General features: G+C 54.8%; 1 protein-coding gene across 1 annotated transcript in view; it reads left to right on the forward strand.

Moving 5' to 3' along the window:
• The first annotated feature begins 17 nt into the window (after window positions 1–17).
• The window catches only part of LOC122691268 (proto-oncogene tyrosine-protein kinase receptor Ret-like), a 49,157-nt gene continuing 21,624 nt past the window's right edge, over window positions 18–27,550 (forward strand). The window contains 4 exon segments of the mRNA XM_043897920.1: window positions 18–215; window positions 21,973–22,236; window positions 24,041–24,328; window positions 26,692–26,933. Of these exon segments, the coding sequence (XP_043753855.1) occupies window positions 146–215; window positions 21,973–22,236; window positions 24,041–24,328; window positions 26,692–26,933 (864 nt within the window). The 5' untranslated portion in view covers window positions 18–145.

Raw genomic sequence — 27,550 nt, forward strand, 5'->3', positions numbered from 1 at the left:
TGGAGCCCGCGCCCGACGCTCGGTGCCCGCAGTGTTCACTGCGTCCTCCGCTCCAGGACGGGCGGTGCTGAGCGCCGCACCCCGCTGCTGAGCCCCCCAGCCCAAGGAAGCGTCCCTCTCGCCGCAGCCGCAGCGTGCATCGGCGATGGCGAAGGCGACGGCCAGCGCCGTGGGGCTGAGGTTGCTGCTTCTGCTGCTGCCCCTGCTCGGGGAAGGTGAGTTCTGTCGAGGACTGGTGCCCGCAGCGGCCGGGGTGAAGTTGGAGCCGTGCGGTGGAGTGGACGCGTTTGAAAATGCCTTTCTGTTCACGGCGGGCAGCGGGCCAGGCAGTTACTGGCCACTTGGGCTCCACTGGGAGTGGGGTGGTGTGGCGGGCAGCGCGCCTCGGGCCCCAGGCTGGGTGGGTCTCGGCCGGAGCCGGACACGGGCCAGGCGCCTGTGCCCAGGGCCCGAGTCGCAGCCACGCTCGCCTGCCTGGTTGCGCCTCGGGCCACAGCAGCGTCTCGGGGCGAACCAAGCGGATCTTGTTGGCGTTTTGGTGCAGGTAGGGGAGGACGGGTAAGGTAGCCCTAAAAAGCCTGCCACTGGGGCAGGAGGAGTTGTGTTTCTGTAAACGATTGCTCCATTTTGGTTTCCTTGTCACACTCCACGTCGGTGCGTTTCTCCTCCAGCTCTGATATCCTCTCTCAGGTGAGAGTGGAGGGGATCTGATCTTTTTAAAACGGTTGCTTTTCCTTGTGAGTTTTTGCCACCCTACTTCTTAAAAATCCCCCAAGCCTGTGGTTTTTAGGGAGGCTGCCCTCGAGGGCCCGCTCAGGCTGGCCCAGCGCCACCGGCCCTGGCTCCAGTCCCACCCACTTCTTTAGAGTCCCCTGTTGCTGCCCCACAGGGGTACCTGAAGGTGCAGCCTTTGGCACCGTTTGACGGTTTGGGGCCAACATGCACCAAGCGCTTTTACCATCCTGGAGTGGAGTAGGGCTGTGTGTTGTCAGCATCAGTGCTGGGAGGATTCGAAGTGGCTTTGCAGAGGCTGGTCACTGCCCCCACCTCCAAAACTCTCAACAGATGAATGAACCCCAAGGCTGTGGAATCTGCTTCTTACCCCCTGCCCCCCGTGGCCACGAATTTTAGTTTCTCTCAAATTGTCCCTGATTTCTTTTTCTTAAATACTTATATGTATGTACTAAATTTCCCTCTGAGAGTAGCCCCCACCACCCTTCCCCACCTTTCCCTTCAGCCTTTGGGAATACAAGAGGCAGTGAGTGGTTCCCTGCTTCTGGCCCTGGGTCCTGCACAGACGGTGGGTTCACAGGCCTGCCCAAGGTTTCATTTGTATGACTGGATCCTAAACTCAAGAGTCAGATACTTACACTAGGATGGGCCCCCAGCCCATCACAGGAAAGGCAGGGGAGAAATCCTTCCCATGCCCCGGGGAAGAATGGGGGAAGCATTGGGAGTCTGGGGTCAGGGTGCTGTGAGGCGGAAACAGACAGAAGAAGGATGAAGACTCCGCAGAAGTAAACACAGACAAGGCCTTCAGAAGATCTCTTGTAACTCTGCGTTGCAACTTTGTAGTAATGGGCGGGTGATCAGGTGAGAGGCCGAAGCCAGGGTGGACTTGGTGGCCTCAGAACCTAGAAGAGGACTTCCCATGCCTCTCCTGTGCTTAGCCAAGGTGTCCAGCTGAGGCTAGGAGGACTGGACTGGGAGCGGGGCTGCTAGCATGGACCTGTGACACTTGGTAGGAATGCAAGTGGCTTTTTCACAGCCTGGACTTAAGGAGTTGGGTGGTGGGAGAAAGGCCCTCCAATCCAGGGAAAGCAGGTCTCCTGCCCCACCCACTCTTCCAACAGGATGAGTAAGAAACTGATTGACGACACTGAGAGTGGAGAGGTGGCCCCGCGGTACTCAGGAGGAGACAGCTGGGCGTTTGGAGAGGCCTGCGGGCACACTACTCAGAGTGGCAGTTCTGGAGCTCTCTCAGTGTGGCGCTCCAGACTGCCGCAAGTGAGCCAGGGCCACTGCTCCGGGACTCACCCAGGCTGGGAGTAGCCCGGCCTCAGGGCGGCCCCTTGTGGATGCAGCCCTTCAGTGGCCGTGCCTCTTACCTGGGGTATGGGCTGGGTCTCTAGGGGATGAAAGCCCTCCCTGCTGGCCTAGACCTACCTCCCCCAGACCGGAAGCTCTCTTCTGTGCTGGATGACTGATGAGAGGCAGGGTAGGGAGGCAACCAGATGGAGCGGCAGTGGCCTGGACCCCAGTGTTGGGGAAGGAAAGCACTGCCTCAGGGCTGGCAGGGATGGGCTAGAGGGCTCAGGGGTGCTCAGACCAAGGTCATAGGACATCACCAGACCCCTAGTGTGTGCCCCTCTCCATGTGTACACACTCTCATTGTGTAAGAATTCACACGCCTTCAGAAAAAGGCGCCATCCCAGACACAGACTCCCAGAGTAGGGCAGTACTCCTCACCCACACTCTGGTATCTGTGTGAGGGCACACATGGGCACACACACACACTCTTGAATCCATGCTCACACACTCTCATGCTCACTCTTGGTGATCACCGAGACACCACTGCCCTTTCTCAAGGATATGTGATCATGAGGCCTGTGGACACACTCACACCCATGCTCGGCCCCTCACACTACACCCTTATCTGGGAAACCCAGCCCCCCTCCCTGCTACTCCCACACATTGCGACCCCTGCGTGTATACACAGGGACACCTGCTCCTCCCTATTCACACTCAGGGGGCACAGCCTGTCCACCTGGGGCATCCTGGACCCATCTAGAAGTTGTTCTCAGAAGAGTGTGTGGCGTTTTACTGCTCCAGTGCAGGTACAGATGTCCCCGTGGCATGGATGAAGAGACTGATTCCCAGCTTCCAGGGCTCTCCCTGAATGTCTCAGGCTGACTGCTCACCCAGCACCTTCTCCCTGCTCTTCCTCATGAGGCCTCGCACCTCCCATCTTCCTGGCCTGGCTTCTGGGTTCCTGTTTTGCTCAGTACCTCTGCCCACAAGGAGAGACCTGCCCCCTGTGCCTGCACGCCCCTGGGGCCTCTCACTCCCAGTACTGGCCATGACTTCCAGCCTGCTCTCCAGGCTGTGGGCCCTGCCCCTCTGCAGTTGGACCTGGGTGTGCCACTTTTGCTGGGACCAGCAGGTGCCAGCGCAGCCCCTCAGCCAGGAAGACTGCTCTGCCGACCTCTTTGTTTCTCTTTCTGCCCCTTCCCTCTCTGGCCAGGGACGAGTGGTGGTGTGCTTCATCAGGCTCACCTGGGTCCCCCTAAGCCCTTCTGGCCTCTGAGAGCTGCCTGCGCTCCACACTGACTGTCCTGGGCCCTAGCAGAGTCCAGCCTTCTGAGGGAGCAAGGGGCTGGGTCAGCTGGTAGGCTCCTAAGAGTAGGGTCTGCAAGCAGAGAGCAAATGGGGAAGTTTATTGAGACCATTGCAAAATTGCCTTTATTCTGCAGAATTGCATTAAGGATGGCTAAGTAAATCACTGTTTCCTTGGTGGTGTGAAGAAAATGGGATTCTTTTACCTAATGGGGTGCTAATGGCCTTTTAGCCAGGGGAGGAGAAAACAAATGAAAAATTATGGGATCTGTTAACCTGAAGTATGGGGTGCCAAGCGGAAGTGGGGGGGGGGCAGGAAACTGCTGCCTTGCCTGAGGGCTTCTCCCCCTGTGACCCAAAAGAGGTGCCCTCTGCCTATTGGTCTTAACTGGATAAGGTGATGCCAGCAACAGCCACCCCAGGGGGCCCACAGCATGCTGATCCTGTGCTCAGCACCGCCTGTCTGCTACTCACTGTATCCTCCTGAAACCCTGAGGGATGTGGCCTTGTATTCCCATTTCATAGGTAAGAAAACTGAGGCTCCCACAGCCCGTGTACCTGAGCCCGTGAAGAGGACTTCATGACTCTGTGGCCCTGGTCCTCTGGTTTTCAGCAAGCCCCTCCTCTGGGCCAGCGGTGGTGGGGACCTGCAACAGGGCTCAGGAGGAGTCCGGGGATGGGTGTGGGGAAGGTGGCCCTGAGTCTGCTCACCCACTGGTCACCCTCTGGTGGGGTGCTCCAGGGGCCCGAGGGACAGCCTGGCCTGGGTCTGGGACGGAAGTGTGCTGCCATGCTCCCCAACACCTGAGTCAGGAGCCCGCAGGACTCTGGCTGATTCTCAGATGGGACTGCTACTGTAGCTGATGTCTGGGAGTCCTACAGGTCCAGGAACTGCCTCCAGGTGGGATCCTGTCATAACTGGCCCCAGGGGAGGGAGCGTGCTAGTGGTGTAGGCTGAGAGTGTGACCCTTGTACCCGCCTCTGCCTGGGGACCTAGAACCTGACAGAAGCCACTGTGCTGAGGAGTGGGGGAGGGCAGGGGCTGGGCTTCAGGGCACATGGGTATGACTGTGTCTCCTTACCTGGACTCCAGGACATTCTGGGAGAAGAAAGTGCCCACTGGGCTCCCCAGGAAAGAGGCAGAGCTGGAGAAGTGCCCCCCAACAGCGGTATTGCTTCCTTCTATCCTGAAGAAGTGGCTAGTCTCCACTCTGGAGACCCACCCCCTTCCTGTGGATGTGGGGGAGGACACTTCCTCCTGTGGGGGTTGTGTTCAGGCTCCAGTCCCTCATCTTCTCCTCTTCATTTCTTTCTCTTCTTCCTCCTGGTTTCTGCAATTGTTTTTCTGAGAGAGTGACTTAATAGTAACAATAACAGTACTGGTGAGCAGCCCACATACACGCTCCGAGGGACCACCTGCCACCCAGGCAGCTTCTCCAGGACTAGGGGTGCACCCGGGGAGAATGCAGAAGGTGACTTTGACCTCAGAGCTATCTCCATGTAGGAGAAATGGGCAGTAAAGGAAGCGCCAAGCTGTCATTTATCTCAAATGTGTGTGTGTGATATCAAATGGAAGTGCATGGCAGAAGGCAGGCTGTGGGGCCGGGTGGAAGCAGGGATGGTGGGCTGCCAGGCAGGAAAGGGGCCCTTCTGGGCTTGGGCCACAGGGTGTGAAGGCGGTGGAGGACATCCCCCTCCCTCCCTCCCTCCTGCCTTCTCACTTGCTTCCCCTGGGTCTTCAAGGGCAGAGTGCTATGCTTTATGGGTGGGCATGCTTCAGCTCCTGGAAGACTGGGGGGTTGGTGTGACTCAGAGAGATCACCCTGGGTAGTCTCAGAGGGGCTTGAAGGGGTATGAAGACTCAGGCCTCCAGAGCCCACACGGCTTTCCCTCCCTACCCCAGAGCAGCGGACTGGCAGCGCAGGTCCCCCTCCCTGACCCCCGTGTTCCCATGCTCAAGGGAGGCTGTGGCTCCCAAGACAGAGCTCCGCCATACCTGAGAGGACCTGAGGGTATTGTCCTCTTTGGGCTGAAGCCCTGGGAGCCCCTGTGGACGGGGCCCACTTCCTGCCTGGCTTCACCTCCCAATCCTCCCACCATCCGCCTTCCCAAGCTCTGGACCAGACGAGACCTGGGCTTCCATCAAGCTCTGGCCTCACAGCTGGGTAATTGTGGGAGCCCCTGGCACCTGTCCCTGAGGCTGGAGCCTGAAAGCCAGTGGCCCTATCAGCTGTCCACTGCAAGACCCTGGGCAAGGTAGGGTGGGGCGAGAGAGAGCAGGGAGGTAGAACTGATACCCCCTAGAAAGCGTGGTTGTGGGTGTGATGACGCCAGCAGGAGCTTGGGGAAGGCAGATCAGGCACCACCTGGGCCCTCAAGGAGAGCAGGTGGCCAGCCCTGAGCAAACACCTCTGTTTGCTTTTGCCTGGTGAGCGGCTCCACAGAGTATAGCAGCCAAGGCACCACTGTAGAAAGGTCACCTGTGCACCTGGACAGGTGTGTGCCCACCTGTTGGTCCGGCCGATGCAGGCTCTCCATGACATCAAGGATACCTAGTGGGACTGGGGGCCTCTGTGGCAGGCAGGGATCAGTTCTGGGACCCACTCAGGGAAGACACCCCTGCCCCTGCAGACCCACGTCCTGGGGGCCCCAGCCCACTGCCCCCAGATTCAGGTACTGGGACTTTACTTTATCCCCATCTTAAGCCTTCACTCTTCTGACCTGGGAGCTACTGTCTGGGTTCCACAGGGCCCTGGGCTCCAGAGAAGTATCTAAGGGGCAGGGTGGCCGGGAGAGGGAGGCAGAGCTCCAAGCTGTGCCCTGATTACCAGCTCTGACTGCCCTGTGATTGAAGAAACAATTTGGCTTCTGAAACAGTCAGAACCTCTCTGGTGAGATAATGGACATCAGAACTGGTTCTAGTCCCCCATTCCTGCCTATGGGATTGCCAGAAAACTCCAGTGGTTCTTAGTCTTAGCAAAAGGGGGAAAGAAACCATGTAAGTTCCTAAGCTTTAATTAACAAAAAAAAAAAAAAAAGGAAAAGAAAAACTATAAGTTCCTAAGCTTTAACTAACAGCCTGGAAAATGCTTGGGAAGATATATGTTCTGTGTGCCAGAACCTGAGAGTGAGACAGGTGTGGGGGTGGGGGGCGATCTGGGGTGCACAGCGTGGTGGTGGGAGTCCGAGTGGAGGGAAAGAGTTTATGGAGTTTCTTTCTCAAGTTTTTCTACCCCTGAAACAGTCAAAGACACAGATACGGTGAAACAGGGAAAGACCCAGAAGCTGGGGGGCTGGTTCAGAGTGTGCTTTCTCCTTCCCTCCTCCCCTATCCTGCCTTTCCAGCATTGCCCATGGTGCATCTGATGCTCTTTTTTTTTCTTTCTGGGAAGGAGAAAGGATGGAATCAGCACTCCATTCCGCCACCTCTTGGCCATGACATGGGTGCAAGGTGACCGTGTACTCTGTGCTGTGAGCACATGCTTTGCCACTGGGTTGAGCCTCCTCATCAGATTGGCACCTGCAGGGGATCTTTACAGGAGATCACACATGTGACTCCACAGAGCCTTGAGAAGTTTCCGCTGGGACCCTCTTGAATCTTCTTCTGCAGCCACCTATCCCCTGTACCTATGTGAGCAGGAAAGACTATGAACTTGGGGGTGACAGAAACCCCCAGTCTCAACGTCTCAACACTGTTCATTTGTCTCCTGCTCCCCGCCCCCTGCCCTTGGCAGCCACTCCACACCTGACTGTGTGCACAAGAGGGGCCCAGAGCTCTGAGGAGTCGGGTTTCTAGGGCCCTGGGCTCTTTGCCCATTTCCACAGGCTGGAATCCCATCACAGGGTCCTTTTCTCTGCAAGAGAAGCCAGTGTGCAGAGGAGAGCATGGTGGTTTGGTGGGATGCACACTGGGGCACCTGTGCAGGCTCCTGGGGTCTGCTCTGGACTTGTGCCCCTGCCTCTTCCAGGGTGGTCTCTCCTGCGGAGATGGGGGGAAGAACAGGGTGGTAAACAATTAAAATTCACTTCTTTTGAGGTATGAAATTCACATAACAAAATTAGAGTGAACAGTTGAGTGGGATTTAGTACATTCACAGCATTGCATATTCATCACCCCTGTGTAGTTCCAGAACATTATTGTTAACCCCCCAAAGAAAACCCCATACCCATTAGGCAGTGCGCCTAGTCCCCCCACACTAGCCCCTGGTAACTGCCACTCTGCACCTGTCTCTATGGGCTTGTCTATTTTGGATATTTAAAATAAATTGACCTTTCATTTGTATCAGGCTCCTTTTACTTGGTTGGAGGTATATCCGTGTTGTAGCATGTATTGGTATTTCATTCCTTTTTAAGGGTGAGTAATATTACATTGCATGTATTGGGTTGGCCAGGAAGTTTGTTTGGGTTTATGAACTTTAGGGCCAATGCAACATGTATCACATTTATTTATTCATTCATCTCTTGGTGGACATTTGGGTTGTTTACATCTTTTGACTTTTGTGAATAATGCTGCTGTGGATATTTTTGTGTGAGTATCTGTTTGAATCCCTGTTTTCAGTTCTCTTAGGTGTTTATTTTGGAGTAGAATTGCTGGGTCATGTGATAATTTCAACTTTTCTGAGGAACTGCCAAGCTCTTTTCTGAGGAACTGCCAAGCTATTTTCTGATAACAACTGAAACATTTTACAATTTTACCAGCTGTGTGTGAGAGTTCTAGTTTTACCACATCCTCACCAACACATGTTAGTTTCTGTTTATATTTTTAAATTGTATCAATTTTCTTGGATACAAGCAGTGTCCTCACCTATGGTTTTGATTTGCTTTTTCTTAATTATCAGTGATGCTGAGAGTCTTTTTACTTCCTTCTCGGCCATTTGTATCTTTTTTGGGGAAGCAACTATTTTGCCCCTGTTTCAATTGGGTGGACCTTCTTTTGTTGTTGAGTTTACTTTGCTTTATCAAATTTCCACCAGGTGTTCCCACCTGCTCAGGGTGGGAAGATCTTGACTAGGGGGTTATCAGGAAGCCTTTGTGGGCCCAAGGAGGTCTCATTCAGGAGTCAGGGAGGAGGCGGCTCCTTGCCAGGCTGTCCTGTGGATGCTTCTGGGACTTTGTATGCTTCCCTTTTTCTTCCTCTTCCCACACAGTATCTGGAAGATTTTTGCTCTTTATTCGGACTCCTGGTTATTTATTGCGGGTTGGCAAGTGCTTGGTTTGGAAATGAAGGGTAAGGCTGGAAAGGAGGAAGCAGGTTGGAGACATGGTCTTCCTGACCTTCCAGAGTCAGTCAGCATCCTCTCTCCCTGCCTTCTGGGACCTTCTTGGTTTTCCAGAAGGTCCTGGCTGGGGGAGCTCTGAGCTCTGTGGTAGAACTGAGTGTAAGGGAGAACTAGTGTGTAAAGACACCACACCAGTATGAGGCAGAAACACACATCCTCCCAGCAGCCTGGGTCACCCTTGTACCAGAACTCGTCTGCTGGTGGTCAGCCCCTGCGTGATCCCTTCACAGCCCGAGGCTGGGGCCGCAGCCTGTGACCCAGCAGACACTGACCAGGACCCCAGTGCATTCCCTCTCGCCTGTCCCTCTGCCCTCCTCTTTCCTGGGACCATCCTGCATCACTGCATCTGATTTGCCTCAGTGGCAGACCTGGGTCCAGTGTCCTCTCCTTGACTTTGTGATGAAGGTCAAAAGAGCACAGGGACCATACCCAGGTTAGACTGAACTCCTCCAAAGGGAAGAATTACCCTTGGCAATTTCCACGCCCCCACCCCCCGGCAAGACTCTCAAGGGAGGTGCCAAGAGACCCCGAGACTCCAAGGCTTCCTCCTTGGGAAGCTGCCCCTAGGACTCTGGACACTGGGCTGAATGAATTCAGTTAGTCTCACTCTAAGGGTCAGAATGTTAGTCTGCTTTTATTTTTTCATTTGTTTTGTTCGTTGAATAAATGCTGCTGACGACAAGTTGTCTTTAATAAACCACAAGTTCTTTGCAAAAAAAAAAAAAAAAAAGAGAGGGAGAAAAGAGGAGAAGTGGCTCTGGCTCCCACCAGTAGGTGCTTGGTCCCAGCAGCCCTTCCAGGGAGGGTCCCTGTCCCTGTTCACAGCTGGGAACAGACGCAGAGAGGCTGAGCACTGAGTGGGCCATGCAGGAAGACAGAGAAGGAGCGTGGCCTGGGCCTGGCTCTGCACTTGTCTCTCTGCTTTCACGAGTCACACTGAAATCTCTCCTTTGTATCTAGACTCACTTCTGAAGGTGAAATGTGTGTGTGTGCGTGCATGCATGTGCACGTGTGCACGCACACATGCTCAGTTGTATCCTACTCTTTGCAACCACATGGACTCTAGCCCTCCAGGCTCCTCTGTCCATGGGATTCTCCAGGCAAGAATACTGGCGTGGGTTGCCATTTCCTCCTCCAGGGGATCTTCCCAACCCAGGTATCGAATAGTAGGATCTAACAGCAGCAAAGAAAAGGACCCCTCAAGGCTCAGTCCTGTGTCCAGGGGGCATGGGCACATCAGGCCCCCAGCATCCCCAGGTACCTGCACACTCAGCAGCCTTGACCATGTCTGTCCCTGTTGGACAGCGCTGGCCGAGCAAACTCCCCCCTGTTCATGCCTTCCTGGGCCTTTGCTCTGTTTCACTGAGATATGAAAGAGCAAATTTCCACGAGGAGACTTTTAAGGGCACCTGCATTTTTGAGGAGACTGAAGAAGACTATGGAGGATTATTTAGGTTGCATTTTCCACCTGGTCAGCAAGCAGGTGGATGGGTGGCCTGGAGTCCCAGGTCATGGTGCCCTGGCTTTTCCACATGTGTGTGCACAGCCGTCACCGAGCAGAGGAGCCTGGTGGCCATGTATACCTAAGAGTAGAACCCTTAAGTCCTGGCTCACTCACTCTGTACAGCCTTGGGCAAGGTAGCCTCTCTCTGCCTTGGTTTCCTTGCTCTAAGACAGGAACCAGAAGTTGTCCTTACCTCTGGCAGTTGTCGTGTCCATTAGTAGGGTGATGCACGTGAAGCATTTGGAATAGAGCCTCTCGGGAAGAATGCATTGGCTTGCCAAAAAGTTCGTTTGGGTTTTTCTGTAATATCATGCATTAAAAACTCAAACGACCTTTTTGGCCAACCCAATAAAGAAGTCTCACTCTTGCTGAGTTAAATCCAACTCTTTGCAACGCCATAGACTGTAGCCCATCAGACTCCTCTGTCCATGGGATTCTCCAGGCAAGAATACTGGAGTAGGTTGCCATTTCCTCCTCCAGGGGATCTTCCCGAGCCAAGGATCGAACCTGTGTCTCCTGCATCGCAGGCAGATTCTTTACCTGATGAACCTTCGGGGAAGCCCTTGCTGGTTAATGGTAAACCTGGGCTGGGCGAGACCGGTGCTGGGGGGAGGGGCAGAAAGGGGCAGGACCATGGCTGTTCAAGGAGGTCCAATGAGGTGACACATTTGTTGAGATCTGAGTCATAATGCCCTGCTGGGTGAGAGGGGGACAGTTGCTGGGCAGCAGCAGCAGAGTCAAAGCCTGGGATGTCCTGGCCAGTCGCCAGGGCTGACCTGACCAGGCCGGGGCTGATACACCTGCCGTTGGCTGGGGTTACAAAGCACAGGAACCCCAGAGCCAAGGGAGCCTGGTGACCTGCAGAACAGTCATCATCAGGCCACTTGGGTGGCCAGTCTTTTTCCAGTCAGGCTTTGCCCTGGGTAAAGAAATTAATTGTAACCTAATTCGCAGTTTCCTTTGCATAGAAGCTGGAAGGAACTGCTAGTGAGGCTGGTGAGTAACTCAGTGGCAGCTGGGAAATCACATTTGGGCATGAGTGTCCATCATCTGAGTGAAGCTGTTGCAGCTGGTCCGGGTGGTTGGGGATGTGGGTGGTGGCCACGGGTGCCTGCTAGGTGCAGCCTGGCCCTCAGGCCTCTGGGAACAGAAGGTTGGGGCCTGGGCACAAGGGAGGAATTTGGGCTGCTGGCTCCATGCAGCTGGGCTGCAGATCTCGTCTGCACACCTCACTACCCCAAACTTCAGCCACACCCTGACCCCTTCCTGCCCATCAGCAGAGGACTACGTAGATGGCATGGCAGAGGAGGGGGTTGTCAGGAGACCTAGGCCTGGTTGCAGTTCCATTCTGAGAGCAAGAAGTGAATTCTCTTCCTCAGAATTGGGAAACAGACGGGGAGACTGAGGTCTACAGTAAGAGCTCGGGTAAGGTGGGCAAGTCAGAGCTTTTCACGTGTGGAGGAATGTACCTGTACGTACAGGTCTGTGGTGCCTCTGAGGCAAGGCCTGGTCCTCGGGTTTCTCCTCCTCTCTCCAGGCCACCAGCCACCCTGTCCAGGCAGGGCCCACGCAGACAGGTGTGTGGGGAGACACAGTACCCCTGCATGTGATCGCCTGCCCTGCCCACCGTGGACCACACGATGAGGCTCAGTCTGAAGGGATGATGGAGGGAAAGCCTGCAGAGCTGGGCTATGTGTGAAGTCCCTGACCAGACAGGCAGGCAGGTGCCTGGGCTCTGCACTAGACAGAATCCTCAGGAGCGTGGAGAGCCCCAGGCATCCAGGGTGTGCCAGGGTGGCTGCTCACTCCTCCTTGTGTGCCAGGCCTTTGTGCCAGCTGGCCTTTGTTGTGTGCCCAGTCCGGGCCAGGAAGGCCACTCAGCCTTGTGGCCACAGTGGCACACAGGCTGTCCACTGAGGGCTGCTGGCAGCATTTGGGAAGAGGGAATTTAAGACTGGAATTGAGGCTGCTCTCATGGTGATTAGTGTCCTCACTGGGCACCAAGTAAAGTAGCTAGCCCTGGCTTGTATTCACCACCCATGTATGCACTTAGCTGTTCAGCTTTGGGTACACCTGCACAGGCCAGAGTTTTCTTGATGATTTTGTAGAGAGGCTTCAGTTCCCAGCATGAGGACTGGGGCAAGCTGTCATATTCCCTGCAAGGAGGCACTGGCTTGTGACATCTAAGCTGAGCCCAGGACCCGTGAACAGAGGTGGCTGGCTCTCAAAGGGCCACCCAGGCCTTCCCTTCTCGCCTGCTCTGTGCCAGGCATCAGGCAAGGTTCTGGGAATGCAGCAGTGAACAGGACAGGCCCGGGCTGGCTTTGTGGGTCTTTCCAGTCCAGCTTTCTTCCCACATCTTATGTGGGTCAAACCTGGCAAAGCTGCTTCATTTGGAAGCCTCTGGATGCCTAGCAGAGTGATGATGGTGGCGATGGTTGGAGGGTGGAGTGATGGTGGGTGGTGATGGTGTAGGCATGGTCAGCAGTAGTGGTGAAGCTGGTGGGTGAAGGTGTGAGGTGATGGTTGTGGGGAGGGTGGTGATGGTGTCAGTAGTGGTTAGGGTGTGGGGATGATAATATAGTGGGGGGCTGGAGTTCAGGTGAAGTTAGTGATGGTGGTGGTGATGCTGTGTAGGTGAGGGGGGTGAAGGTGATGGTGCTTGTCGGGAGAGTGGTGATCATGGTAGTGGTAATGGTGTAGCTGGGGGTGGTGATTGTGGTTGGGTAATGGTGGTGATGGTGGTGATGGTTTTATGGCCACACACAGGAGGTACTGAGCATACCATCAGCCCCATTTATGGCCAAAGTGGGGCTGGCCTGCAGGGCCCTCTCTGCGCTCATAGGCACTGGTTCTCCTGACCTGTGCTTTTTTCCTAAAAAGCCAAAATTACATTACAATCCCTTGCAAAACCAGCCTCCATCTGGGACAAAAAATGGAGATCGTGGGGTGTGTGGAGCATCCTACAGGGTGACCCTGCCTGAGAGTGCACATGTGTGTGTGTGCATGTGTATGTCATTCTGCCTAATGTCTCCCAGTTGGCAGTGTTCCTCAGTTACCAGGCCATCATTTCCTGAGCCGTGGTCAGTGATTTTGTTCTTAGGTGTCCTCAGGGTTTCTTTGCTCAATGCCAACTCTGGCCTCACCCAGGCAGGTCGTGCACTAGAGAGTGCTGTGTGCCCCACGTGAGCCTCATGGGATGGGGAGGGGCATCCGTGAGGCTCCATTGCACTCATCCTGCCACTGGCCACCCACCTGTGGCTCCCTGTGCCTGTCAGACCAAGCCAGGGGGTCTTGACCAAGGTGATATCACCCATCTCTCTGATACCCTGCCCCCTCTCCTATCCCAAAGTCTCACTGTTTTCCAAATGTGCCCAGCTGTTAACCTCCCGCCCACCTTCCCCCCGCCACTCTGTGCTTAAAACCATTTATGTATTAGTTTGTTCCTTCCTGGATTCCTTTGTTGTTTCACTCACTAGTTTGTTGTTTCAGACAGATTGTGACATGATCTGACTGACCCTGGCTGCTCTGGGGCAAGTGGCCTATGGGGTCAAGAGTGGTCTCAAGGAGGGACTTCCCTGGTGGTCCAGTGACTAAGACTCTGTGCTCCCAAAGCAGGGGGCCTGGCTTCAGTCCTGGTCCAGGAACTTAAATCTTGCATGCCACAACTAAGATCCAGTACAGCCAAAAAAAAAAAAAAAAAAGAGTGGGCTCAGGGAGGCTAGGTGGTCCTCTAAGCTGAACTGAGATGAGGGAGAGGATGGAGCGAGTTGGTACGGATGTCTCTGGTACTTGGGTGGAGGTCAGGGCTGGTGAACGTGGCATTCCTTGGCCCAGAGGCAGCCATTCGAGCTGTGGGACTGGCTGCCATTTGCTTAAGGATGCTCTGGAGAGAACACCTAGAAGATAAGCTGAGACGGAGGAAACCCACATGGGGGTGAGCAGGCTGGCTCATCAGAATGAAATAGGAAAGCACCAAACACAGGAGGTCCTGAAGCAACCAGAGAGAAGAGAGAACCAAGAAGGGAATCATCAGAATTGAGTACAGACCTCTCAGAAGCAGGACAGCAGAATCACGCTTTTGAAGGACAGAATAACTGTCCTGTAGAAGTCTCAGGGCTTCCCAAGTGGGCTTCCCAGTTGGCACAGTTGATAAAGGGTCTGCTTGCCAATGCAGGAGATGCAGATTCAATCCCTGGGTCGGGAAAATCCCCTGGAGGAGAAAATGGCAACTCCCTCCAGATATTCTTGCCTGGAAAATTCCATGGACAGAGGAGCCTGGCAGGCTACAGTCCATGGGGTCACAAAAGAGTTGGACATGACTGAACACTCACACACACAGAATTCTCTGCCCAGCAGAAGTGCCTTTCAAGAATAAGGTAAAAGTGTTTTAAAAAGAGGGGCAAGGGAAACAAAGACCCAGATTCATGTTTCTGTGAGTGTATGAGGTGGAAGGGGCGTGTGGGAGGGGCAGCACTGTTGCTAAACGTCCAGTTAAGTTGGCCACAGGTTCATGAGTGTTTGTTGCAGAACACTATTTTGACATAAATGTTCTGCAAAATATACTGCTTGTACATGTCAAATATTCAACTAGAATAAAGAGAAAATGTGAACAGGATATGAGAGGAGGGGCATGGGGTGGACGAGGAGAGGATAATGGTGCCAAAAGTTGCTGTCTGGGCGGTGGGGCTAGGGGGACCCTCCACAGGGACAGCTGGCCCTCAGGGAGAGGGGCAGTCCCTGGGGAGGAGTCCATGAGGTCTGCTTCCTGTTCCTGCAGAAGTGATGGCATTAGGAAACCACCGTCTGTTAAGGAGATTGTGCTGGGCCATAATAAAGCTGTCATCTGCAGGATCTGGTGCTCGTCACAGGCAGGAGCAGGGCTGCCCGGTGAGTGGATTCTGCGGGAAGGTACTGCCTTGCACACACATGTGGGCACTATTGTCACCCCACTCAGTTCTTAGATCAGACCATCTTGCCATGTGTTTTTTTCTTGAGAGCCCCAAATTCTGGCTTTTACATTGCAGTCCTAGGACATTGGTTGTCTGGGGCCTTGTGTGGGATGACCACGGTGACTGCCACTCACTCTAGTCAAGGGTGCCCAGTTAGGAAGCACCTGCCTGGATCTGGGTTGGTATGGTCAGACTGGCAGCACATCCTCAGTCGAGGGTAGCAAGGAGGTCAAAGGAACCTCAGGGGAGTTGTGCATGGCCTCTCATGGCCAGGGCTGACCAGGGGGCACTGGTGAGGTGAGCCTGCAGTTAGGACTGGGTAGGCTCGGTATGTCTCACTAAATGAGCAAGAAGATGGGGGAGGTGGGGGTGGGTCTGCAACAGTGTGAGAAAATGTGCATGTGACATGCTAAGTGTAAGAGAGATGTGTGTATCAGTCTGGGTCCAATCCAGAGACACCCACACAGCGACTGGACCAGAGGAGGTTAACATAAGAGTTGATCGGCAGTGATGAGTGTAAGAGAGCTGTGGGCCACCCTGAGGCAGAGGGCAGGAGCTTGGGGAAGGGGCTCCCTCCCCAGAGTGGGGTCACAGCTCACTGCATATTGAGAAGTTGGCTGGGTTGCAGGGGCCAGGACTGGTCTGCAGCCTCGGGGGCCAGCGGGAGGTGACCCTCCAGTACACGGGGGAGCTGAGGCTGGTGCACAAAGGCTGGTGATGGGTGCATCTGGGGGCTATGGGAGGTGATCGCGGGGCAAGGGCGTGGGCTACATTGGCGCCAAGGGGCTGCGTGCATTTGGCATGGACTGAGGCAGAGCATGCAGGATGTCCCCACAATGTGCTGCAGAAGTGAGGGATGACAACCAGAAACCCTCGTCCACCTGCGTGGTTCTCCACCACACAGGAGGGCACTCACAGCTTCTGTGTGGGTCTGAGAATGTGTACGAGTATGACCAGTGTTCATGTGTGAGTGTTCACACAGGGCTGAGCTTGTGGACAGTTGAATGAGTGAAAGTGAAGTAGAGACTTGGGCCTGCTTCTCTCTGCATACAAATGTGAGTAAATGACACATCCAGCCAGGTGTCTGCCTTTCCAGGATACAAAAAGGCTGGTGACTGCGTGTGCCGAATGAGACCATCCATGCCTGGTGGCTCTGCTTGTAAAGATGCTGGAGGAGGCCCTCCTTGGAACAGGACAGCCCGCTGTCCCCACTGAGTGTTAGTTGCACATCTTCTCCTGCAGGGGTGGGGCAGGGTGGGAGCATATGGGGCCTTGGGCCCACATGCCTGTCTCTGTTTCCATCTGCTGCATACCTGTGCATACACATTCATGCATATACACACACATGCCATGAAGGGGGCCTGGGGTCTCTGCAAATGCGAGCAGCAGCCAGGACCTTTGGCAGGTATGTCATGAGCAGTGTGGGACCCATCCCCACTCCTGTGAGAGCAAAGCCCAGCTCCTCACCCTCTGGTGTGATGCCAGGGCAACTTGAGGGGCCAGAACCCCACGTGGTGCTGGCAACATCTGTCGAGGCAGAAACGTGGGACTAGGTGTTGGGGGAGGACCCTGTCACCCAGCAGCATTCGGGGTGGAAGGTGTGGGTGGGGCAGGTTTTACAAGTCCTGCTGTGTCGACCTGCCCCAAGTTCCAGGGGAGACTCTCATCAGAGGTTGGTCAAAAAGCCCTTCCTGGCAAAACGGTGCCAGCAGGGAGGGGTGGTCAGCTGGCAAGGCCTGGGGCTTCCTGGTGGGGCCAGCATCTGCCTTGCTCCTGAGTCCCATCGCCGCTTTGTTAGTCATCGTCCAAACCCCAAGATGCCCACCCTCCAGCTGTTTGACCATGGGAAGTCTTCTCACCTCCCAGCCTCCGTGTTCTTACCTATTTAATGGGGCAGTGAAGAGGTTTGCCCAGTGATTATAAATCGGAAGTGTGAACTTCATACCGCGTGTACCTGTGCAAAGGTGAGGCCTATACCAGCTCCTCCTCTCCCCAGCCTGCCCTTCTCTTGTTCACAGTCAGAGAAAGTGAGGCCCAGAGGAGGCTAGAACGTTACAGAGGCTGCACAGACCCAGGAAACTGGACACCTCTGATGGCCCTTTCCGGGCTCTTCTCCTTCACCCTCTGGGGTTGGCCCCATCATCTGTAGGGCCCACCATAGAATGCAGATTGTTCTAGAATTATGAATTATTTTAGGACAATGACAGGAGAGCATTAAACCAAGTATGGGGAACTGTGGTCTCCCCAGGCTACACCCCCCTGAGGCCAGCCCTGCACCCACACCCTCGTTCCCTACCTTGGACCATGTGTTTTTCCATCTAAACGTGTCTGTGACAAGGAGGAGCATTAAGGCGGCCATGCCCTGAGTAGGGACCACCTGGGAAGCATTTTAAGTGCATTTAAGACTGTTTCTGCTCACAATCATCGCCCAACCCACAAATCACTTTTGGCAGCAACAGACCAGGCCCCACATGGATCCTGTAGGACCTGGCTCGGAGATGAGAGCAGGCAGTGCTCTCATCCTGCACGTGAAGTCTGTGTGGTGGTGACTGGACCAGCTCGGAGGTGGGGGCTCCCTGGAGCTCAAGGCACCTCCCAGCCCCTGGACCATTGAATGTACATGTGCTCAAGGGGGCCCCAGGGGAGGAGCCCTATTCTGGATCTGCTCCTCACTACCTGGTAGGTGGAGTGAGCATCTCGCCCCCGCTTAGAAGACCGATCTGCAAGCCCTACCCCCCATGGGTGGCTCCCAGGGCTGCCAGTTCTTGCACAGCTGACCGAGGCCACAGGGATTATATCCTGAGAGAATAAGAAGGCAAAAGTCGCGATATTCTGCTGATGTGGGTGCAGGCGTCCCACACCATCCTTGACAGTACTCCGGAGACCAGAATGCAGACCTCACTTCTCCACGGAGAGCTCTGGCACACCAAGGAGAGCTGGTGGCCAGGCAGGCTGGCAGACACAGGCTGCCCTTGGCTGTGTGCCATCTGGGGGACCCACCCACACCCACCCTGGGCTTCCCCCCTCCCCACCAACTGAGTCTCCTGCAGCTCTGGGGTTGGGGCCCTGAAGGCAGCATCTCAGATCGCTAGTGGTTGGCGCTCACCTTTCTGCCAGGATGAGGAGGAGGCTGGCAGCACAGAGCCCCCTTCCCATCCAGCATGGTGTCACAAGCCTGGACTGCCACCAGGTCACCACCCTGTCAAGCCACTGGGAAATCTCTCATTCTCTTTGTGGCCAGAAAGTCAACCTTCCCGAAAGATGGTGCACCCTCCGGGGCTGCTTTCTACTGCAGGCCAGTGTCCCTGACTTGCGGTCACCGCCCAGGACTTGGGGTGGGGGTGGAGGGTGGGCACAGTAACCGTGGGTTCTGGACCATGTGACATGGGGTTGAGCAGGCCGGTGAGGGCTATGCTGCTGGAAAGACAGCCCTCCAAATCCCAATCCCCTGGCTGGCTGCACATGTGCCCTCGAGCATACAAACAACTTTCTTTCTGTCCTGCCCAGGTGTCTGTTTGCAAAGCAGTGATCCCATCAGCAGCTCCATCTGGGGCTGCGAAGAAAATGCAGGGTCACCATGTGCCACGGGGCCTGGCCTCGTGCTGTGTGAGTCCACCTGGCCGTGCTCACCCCACTCTGCACCTTTGAGAGGCGGGGTGGGTGAATGCGGTGGGCCGGGTCCTCTGGAGAAGGTGGCAGTGGAGGGAAAAGCAAGCCACTCCTCTTGCTGTCCGCAGGGCTGTGAGCATCAGCTTCTGCGCTCCTTCCCCAGCCCCCCACAGCCCACCCCAGAGCTCCCCCTAGACTCTTTGACTTGCAACCTTCATGGAGTGTTGGAGGGAAAGGAAGCTGGGCTGCTGCTTATGAATCAGGCACTTGTTTTGGGGCAGCAGGGCTGTGTCTGGTGTTGACCCCCACTTTGAATCTGCCTTCCCAGACCCGGCCTTACTGGGGCAGGACAGGGGGCCACCGTGGGCTCGGAGCCCTTCTGATTTCTGTGAGGAGTGCAGACCCAGGTTTATTACTCTGCCAGGCAGTGCAGTGGGGCTTCAGTGCACTACAGGTGGGGAGCAGCTGCCCCTTCCCTCTCGTTGGCTGAGGAAACACCACAGGGACCCTCCTGCCTTTGTCACAAGAGCAGTATGAGCAGTGCTGTAGGGTCCTCTTTGGGACCCCGAACTGTGTACTTCTCAGGAAGCGTGAGCCAGTGGAGTGCATCCTAGCTGTGCAGGAGGATCTGTCAGCTGTGGCCTGTCACTCTGCCCAGCTTGCAAAAGGCCTGCTCCGAGCTAGTGCCATTGGCTGCCTTTTCACAGAAGCATCAAGGCCAGTCTTGAGGCCATTTGGGGCTGACACAGTTCTCTGAGCTGCCAGCCATCCCTGCTAGGGTTGGCTACTAAATCCCGAAGAAATGAACACTCTGAGTGTATCTGAGAGGCAGTCCATGTCCTCGTGGCCAGTTGGGAGGCTGTGGGACAGGAGGGTGGCATCCAGCCATGTGTGGGTGGCTCCTGTCGTGGTCTCTACCAGTGAGACCCCCGGCAAGGGAAGTCAGGTCTCAGTGCTCCCTCCCCAGAGTTCCCCAGAGTGACTTCTTCCTAGGGCTCCTGGAGCTGCCACCCCCTTGGATGGCAGGCAGCATGATGCTCTGGGTGGATCCCTTCCCCCAAGAGGTGGCAGGGCAGGAAGGCCACACGCAGAGCCTGACTTGGGCACAGGGCCAGCTCCTTGGAGTTCAGCTGCCCTTCCCAGTACCTCACCTGCAGAGACCCAGTGATTCTGGGTCCCACTCCAGGGACAGCACTCCTAGGGAGCAGTTTTCCGAAGGTCTAATAAGTCAGCTCCGTTCCTGCAGCCCCCTCCTTCCATCTCTGTCTTTAGTGCCGGGTGTGCAGTAGCCTTTGACTACTGGCCAGAGCATCTCTCCCCTCCATCCTCTCTGCCTTACTTACCTTTGTCCTTAGCCCCATTTGTCTTTTCCCTCCTTCCCTCTCTCTCCCTCTGTTTCTCTTCCTGTTCCCTCCCTCTCCTGCTGGCTCCGTGGTCCAGCCTGTTTGGCAGGGCAGCACCCACACTGGGTGGGTGGGACCCAATCAATGCACACTTCAAGTTGGCATTCCCAGCCGGGTTGCCTTTGAAGTCATCCTTGGGAAGCCTGGCACAGTGCTGGCAACCTTCCAGTTTTCTTCTGTTTCACCACTTTGGGATCCAAAAGGTCTTCACCAGTTCTCCTCACCTGACTCTAGTTGGCTCTTGATTGTTTCCCACACACAAGTGTGTCTTCAAGGACCCAGGCAGCCCCAGGGTATCTTCCACTGGTGTGGAGTGGACCAACCACTCATCTTGGTGGCTGCAAGAGAAGCAGAATGTAGGTGGAAACAAATTGATTGAAAAGAGAAATCGCTCACACACAAGTACAATGTTTCTCATGTTTGCTTTGTGTGTTAGTATTTTTTATGCTTTGTAGAGAATATTGGCAGGTTTTCAGTTTTTTTTTAAAGCATCACCTGCCCATTTATCCATCTTTTTAAAATTTCTTACTATTTAAAAATAACTGTTTATGATGCAAAATGTTGAACATACACCAAGTCAAGAGAGTAGTAGGATGAGTGCCCCATTGGTTCACCCAGCGTGGCCATGGTCAGCATCCCTCTTCCTCATGGCATTTACAGCTCTACCCACAGCCTCTCAGTGATAAATTTAGGCCACAATTACATACGTTGAAATGCACAAATCTTGGCTGTATGTTGTTGACAAATGGATGTCCCTGTGTGACCCACACCCCATCAAGATATGAAACATGTATGTTTCCCAGAATATGCCCCCTGCTTTTCCAGTCTATTACCTCCCCTACCCCCAGCTGGTACCCAGTTTGATTTCTGTCACCTAAAATCAGTCTGGAACGGTGCCATGTGATTCTTTTGTGCTGCTTCTTCCACTTAGCAGGATGTCTATGAGATGTGTCCAGGCTGTCGTGTGTATCAATAGTTTGTGCCCCATCCTAACTGCATAGGGTTCCATGGTGTGATGGACTGAGGTTTGTTATCTGATAACCTGCTGGAACACATCTGGGTTCTTCCCAGTTCTTGGCTCTGTGAATAACCCCAGCATTTGTGAACAAGTCACTTGACGGACATATGTTTTCATTTTTCTCAGATAAATGGAGTGGAATTTTTCAGTACTATGGTAGGAGCATGTTTGACTTTAGATGAAGATTTTGTTACTTACAGGGGCTTCCCAGGTGGAACTAGTGGTAAAGAACCCACCTGCCAATGCAGGAGGTGTAAGTGATGCAGGTTCAATCCTTGAGTCGGTAAGATCTCTTAGAGGAGGGCATGGCAACCCACTCCAGTATTCTTGTCTGGAGGATTCCAAGGACAGAGGAGACTGGAGGGCTATAGTGCATAGGGTTACAAAGAGTTGGACACGACTGAAGTGACTTAGCATGCACGAATGTTGTTACTTATAAAGTGCTCTAGTTCATCTTTGGGGACCCCTGCCTGCTCTGCTTGTCTGGCAGCGTCTTGTACACTTCAAAACTCTGGCTCCAGGTGATTTGCTCAGAAGCTTGGGTGAAAGCCGAGTGGTTTACGTGCTTATCTATCTCAGGTAATCGAGGATGATATTGCAACTGTTTATGCTTCCTCACTTCCTCCTTTTTCTGTTTTAAAGCAGTGTATTTGCAGCTAGTGTTTAGCTATACAGATAACTGTGTGTTGATGTTCTTAGGAATACAGATGAGAAAGACCTAAGTTTTCTTTTTTGGCCCACAAGGAAGCTATTACTAAAATGTGAAGTTAGGCCGCTGGGAAAGGTGATCTGCCTGGGAGGGCTGCTGGGCTCTGCACCGTGGTCGTCCCTCAGTCCCTCCTTCCCTCACGTGTTTCCCTGCCTCCCACAGCCCCGCTGGGACTCTACTTCTCCAGGGACGCTTACTGGGAGAAGCTATACGTGGACCAGCCGGCCGGCACGCCCCTGCTCTATGTCCATGCCCTGCAGGACGTGCCAGAGGAGATGCCCAGCTTCCGCCTGGGCTAGCACCTCTACAGCGCCTACCACACGCGGCTGCACGAGAATGACTGGGTCCGCATCCAGGAGGACACGGGGCTTCTCTACCTTAACCAGAGCCTGGACCACAGCTCCTGGGAGAAGCTCAACATCCGCAGTAAGGGGGCGGCCCTGACCCCACCCCCACATGCCTCATTACCCACCCCGCCCTGCCCTCACCTGGTCCTTCCTTAGAGCCCATCACACAGCTCCTACGACTCCTGCTGTGTAAGAGTGGAGCAAGTGAGATGGGGCTGGCCTGTCCTCTTTGTCCAGCCCGTGAGGGAGCCAGGATGAGCTTGAGGACCACTGATGACCCTCAGGCCTCCTGAGGCTGTTGGGATTTTGGAGAACTTATGTGGAGGACTTGAGGGGCTCTCTCCATGCTGGCTCCAAATGTCTTCCAGTTGGATTAACAGAGATGTGGGGTTGTGAGAGAAGAGTTAAGAAAGGCTAGAGACATCCCAAGATCTTGATTTAGTGGATGATCTGGAACTTGGTGGAGAAGCAGCTGTTTGCACAGAAAGCCCACCTTACCATCAGCAGCAGGCTGCTCTTGGCACCTGGTGAGGACTGGGGCCTGGTGCCGGGGAGGAAAGTGGAGCAGGAGGAAGGCCTGGACGGCTTCTCAGAGCAGGGGTCCAAGCTGGAGTGAAGGCCATGTGTGACCCTGGTACTGGGAGGAGGTTGTTTGTGGAGCAGAGTTCTGCCTTGTGGCACCAAATGGTGATCACAACCCCACCTCTTGCTCTATAGACATGGCCTCCCTGGGCCCTCACGCCAGCTCTGAGCTCCTGTGAGTGCTGAGAGGCAGACACTCTGCTGTGAACAGTACTGCCAGAGTGAAATTTGCCAAGGGTCTGAGTTTCATAGGAGGCCTGTTCTGTTCGTGATTGGAGAGCAGCCTCATGCACCTGCCAGCTCTAGTCAGGAGAGAAATCACAGTAATTAGAACAGAGAAAGTTTATACGGAGAATTATTAACCACAGCAGGGGACTGGAGCAACAGAGGACAGGCTAGTAAGAAGCAGAGAACTGATGAATATGGGAGGAGTAGATGTAGCGGGGGGACACTTACCTAGAGCTAAGATAGAAGGCCCAGGAAGAGCCCCCGCCCCAGCTGAGATCCAGATGGGTTGGACGGGGGTTGCTATGGTGCCTCCATGATGGAATTTGCCAGAAATCCCCTCTCTAGGTGCTGGGGAAGTCTGTGTCTCTGCAGGGGTGGCATGGAATTCCCTGGGGGTCCCGTGGTTAGGACTCTGAGCTTTCATTGTTGAGGTCTTGGGTTCAGTCCCTGGTCAGGGAACTAAGATCCCACAAGCAGCAACACTGGCAAAAATAGAATAGAATAAGTGTTTTATTTATTTTTAATTGAGGGATAATTACAGTATTGTGTTGGCTTCTGCCATACATCACAATGAATCAGCCATAGGTATACATATGTCCCCTCCCTCTTGAACCTCTCTCCCCCCTCCCACCCAATTCCACCCCTGTAGTGTTTTTAAAAGTGAGAAAAGAAAGAAAGTGGTTGGGGTAGTGGGTGAGGGAGGGAAGGGAGGTCACCTGAGGTGCCAAGAGCCTGCCTTGGGGAAGCACTCCATCTTAGACCCAGGGTTCAGCGCACCTCTCTGAGGAAGGGTATTTGAACTGAGATTTGGAATAATCAGAGAGATGGACCTGTGAGGCACCCCCCAGGATGAGGGAGCAGAGCCATAGGGCCCTGAGGCTGCCAGATCCCAAGTCCAGGGCCGTAGGGGGCAAGCAGGAGGTAGGGGGCAGGGCGGGGTTCCCAGCAGAGCCCCGCTAGCCTTGGTGAGGACTAGGCTTTGCACCAGCCCGGAGCTCCTGCCCTCTCCCCATTCAGATCCCAGCTGGGCAGGTGTGGCTGACACCCTGGCGGGGCCTGACTTGTCTCTGCAGAGGGCGGCTTCCTGCTGCTTACCATCTACCTGCGGGTCTTCCTGTCACCCACATCCCTACGTGAGGGCGAGTGCCAGTGGCCAGGCTGTGCCCGAGTGTACTTCTCCATCATCAATGCCTCCTTCCCAGCTTGCGGCGCCCTCAAGCCCCGGGAGCTCTGCTTCCCTGAGTCAGGCCTGTCCTTCCGCATCCGGGAGAACAGGCCCCCTGGCACCTTCCACCAGTTCTGCCTGCTGCCCGTGCAGTTCCTCTGCCCCAACGTCAGTGTGGCCTACAGGCTCCTGGGAGGTGAGTGCCAGCCGCATGGAGCCTTCCTCGATGCCTGCCGAGTGCCAGGCATGGCCCTGCAGTTCCTCTACATGAGCCGTCCAAGTTGACTACACCACCCCATCATCCATTCATTCAGAGGTCCACGTGTATCTCATGTATGCTGGCCACAGGCCAGGCATGGTTCTAGGGACCAGGGATGAAACAGTGAACAAGTTCAGGCCCAAATCCTGCCTGTCTGGACCTTCAATGCCTGGGGCAGGTGGAGACCACACAGGCGCTAAGGACGTTGGGTGGCCTCTGAAGGGACCAGGTGGGAGGTAATGCTGAGAAGGCACGGACTGGTGGAGACCACTGTCCTAAATCAGGTGGCTGGAGCAAGGTAAAGGAGGGTGCCCAGCAAGCAGGGCGAGCTCATTCAAAAGTGCGGAGGGGGAGGTGCGGCTGGAGGGGAGGGCAGAGGCTGCTGAGGGCAGAAAAATGCAAGGGAGGGGGCAGGACTTCCTGATGAGGGGACTAGGGAGCCATAGAAGGTGTTTTCAGGAGTGGGGGGAGGGTGTCATTGACAGGATATAACTTACTTTAAAAGGTTAGTCGGGCTGATGTGTTCGAAATGATTTGGGGCGAGTGGTTTGGAGGAAGCAGGAAAACTATGAAGAGGCAGGAGACATCCTTGAGTGAGAGGATGAGGACTGGGGTTGAGGGTGAAAGCCTTTAGGCCACAAGAAGCAGGCAGATTCTGGGCATGTTTTTGCAGGAAGATCCAGCAAGATTTTCTGGGGAGTTGAATGTGGGGTGTTGAGAGATTCACAAGGGGACCAAGCATGGTTCCAGGATTCCGCCTGAGCCACTGTAAGGACAGTGGACCTTGTCACAAGATAGTCCTACCACACGATGGCCCTGGGGAAGCCACATGGATATGGGGTAGGGGAAGGGCACTGGATCCGAGTGGAGATGAGAGAAGGCAACTGAGCCGCTGTGTGTGAGGTGCCATTGGACAGTTTAAAGGGGACTTAAAGGGGACACTTTTATGCTGGATGGCTGGTAAGTGAAGCCTGGATTCCCCCCAGGTTGATGGCACCCACACATGGTCATAACGTTAAAGGAGCACTCAGTAGTGTAAGGAAAGTAGTCACTCACACTTCCACATCCCTTCATTTATCCTGCCACAGGGATGGATGTCTTTGTACAAAATTGTCCCCAAAGCATATGGTTTAGTGTGCTGCCTTTTTCGCTTAAAAAGAAAAGCCATTTTTGTAACCATAAGCAATACAGGGAAATGTGTAGTTCACATGTAATATGTGGCTCTGATGTGATTTTCCACCAAGTGGAGTTGACAGCCCTCCTGAGGTTGGCTATGGGGTGGTCACTGTTGACCTTCAAGCGTTCAGCTTTTCCCCCTTTCTGGGTCCTTTCTGGAGGATGAATTCGAGGACAGGCTTGGGTTGAAGAGTATATTGTTATTACTGGTCCTCCCCTCACCAGGTTGCAGTTAGTCATTGAACTTACAGCAGTGTCTGGCGATGAACACACACAGCATCTCATCTTCTGGGGCTTCCCTGGTGGCTCAGCTGATAGAAAATCTACCTGCAGTGTGGGAGACCTGGGTTCAATCCCTGGGTTGGGAAGACCCCCTTGGAAAAGGGAACGGCTACCCACTCCAATATTCTGGCCTACAGAATTCCATGAACTGTATAGTCCATGGGGTCGCAGAGTCAGACATGACTGAGCAACTCTCACTTCACTTCATCTTCTGGCGAGGAAGCTGAAGAACAGAGACAGAACCATCAGCCTCAGGCCACGCAGCCTGCAGGTGTATAGGGCAGGGATCCAAACCAGGCAGTCAGAAATATTTGTGTGTTAACATGAAATTACACCAGATGTCCCCAATGTTGGTTTTCAAGTGGTGGAATTGTGGCTTTTTTCTCACATTCTCTAAAATGAGCATGTCTTGCTTCCACAGTTAAGAAAATTCCTGACAGTTTTTCAGATACCAGCAAACGCTAGGAGCTGGATCTCTGGGCCTGCAGCGTGACTGGTGCCAGCCCTCGCCACAGAGGAGGCAGGCAGGGTGTGTGAAGGGGTGTGCCCTCCTAGGTGATTGGGTTGAGGACCTGAGGCAGACCTCCTGGTCCCTGCTCTTCCCTATCAGCACCAGTGCAGGCTGCAGGCACAGTGATGCTCAGAGCATAATCTCCACTGCAAACTGTGCTTGGAGGCTGTGCTCCACTGTGGAAGCTGAAGAGGGGCCACGGCCCAGGCCCAGCATGCACCCCAGCTCTGTCTCCTCTTGCACACTGCTCCCTGTGGGGCCCTGAGGAAGGCAGCTCACCCTCCCCTCAGCTCAGGGTCATCCTGGGGTTGCTGGTCTGTTTGGTGCTCAGGTGAGAGTCTGCCTTTCCGCTGCGATCCGGACAGCCTGGAGGTGAGCACGCGCTGGACCCTGGACCGTGAGCAGCGGGAGAAGTATGAGCTGGTGGCCGCGTGCACGGTTCGCATGGGCATGCGCGAGGAGGAGGTGATGGTGCCCTTCCCTGTGACCGTGTACGACGAGGACGACTCTGCGCCCACCTTCTTCGGGGGCGTCGACAGTGCCAGCGCGGTGGTGGAGTTCAAGCGGAAGGAGGTGCCTATGCGTTTGTCTGGTGCTTCTCTAGTGTCTGTCATCTCTTTGTTGTGCATCTGGGTCTCTCCATTCGTCATTTGTTCCTCGGTCTATTCAGCTGTCCATCTAGCCATCCAGACATGTGGCTGACCATCACTGTGGTTATTCGTCTTTCATTTGTCCATCAGTCTGTCTGTTGGGGTTTTGTTGGTTTCCAGGACAGCTGAGGAGGAGAGAGGACCAGCCCCGCTGGCCCCGAGCTGACCTCTGCCCTGGGAAGCGGGTGAGGGGAGGGGTTGGGGTGCCGGTGGGGTTGAGGGTAAGGGTGCCCAGCCTCTGACTCAACCATCAGGGCTCGCATCAGAGGGGCACAACTGTGGTACTGCAGAGGCGGGGCATACTGCCCCAAGGAGACGGAGAGGACATCTGCCAGGAGGGTGTTCCCTTCTTCGGGCTGTCAGCCCCTCAAGGGAGGGCCAGTGAGTTCAGGGAGGGTACCCCGGAGTGGAGGAAGACAGGCCAGTGGATCCGGCAGGGGTGTCCCTGCGCCGCCCCTCCCATCGGGGCCCCGCCTTCCTCTTGCCTGTGCAGGCGGAGCGTGACTGCCACCTGCTGGGCCCTGGGCTGTCCTGCAGCCG

Source organism: Cervus elaphus, unplaced genomic scaffold (genome assembly GCF_910594005.1).
Source record: "Cervus elaphus unplaced genomic scaffold, mCerEla1.1, whole genome shotgun sequence".
In the NCBI taxonomy this organism is placed as follows: Eukaryota; Metazoa; Chordata; class Mammalia; order Artiodactyla; family Cervidae; genus Cervus; species Cervus elaphus.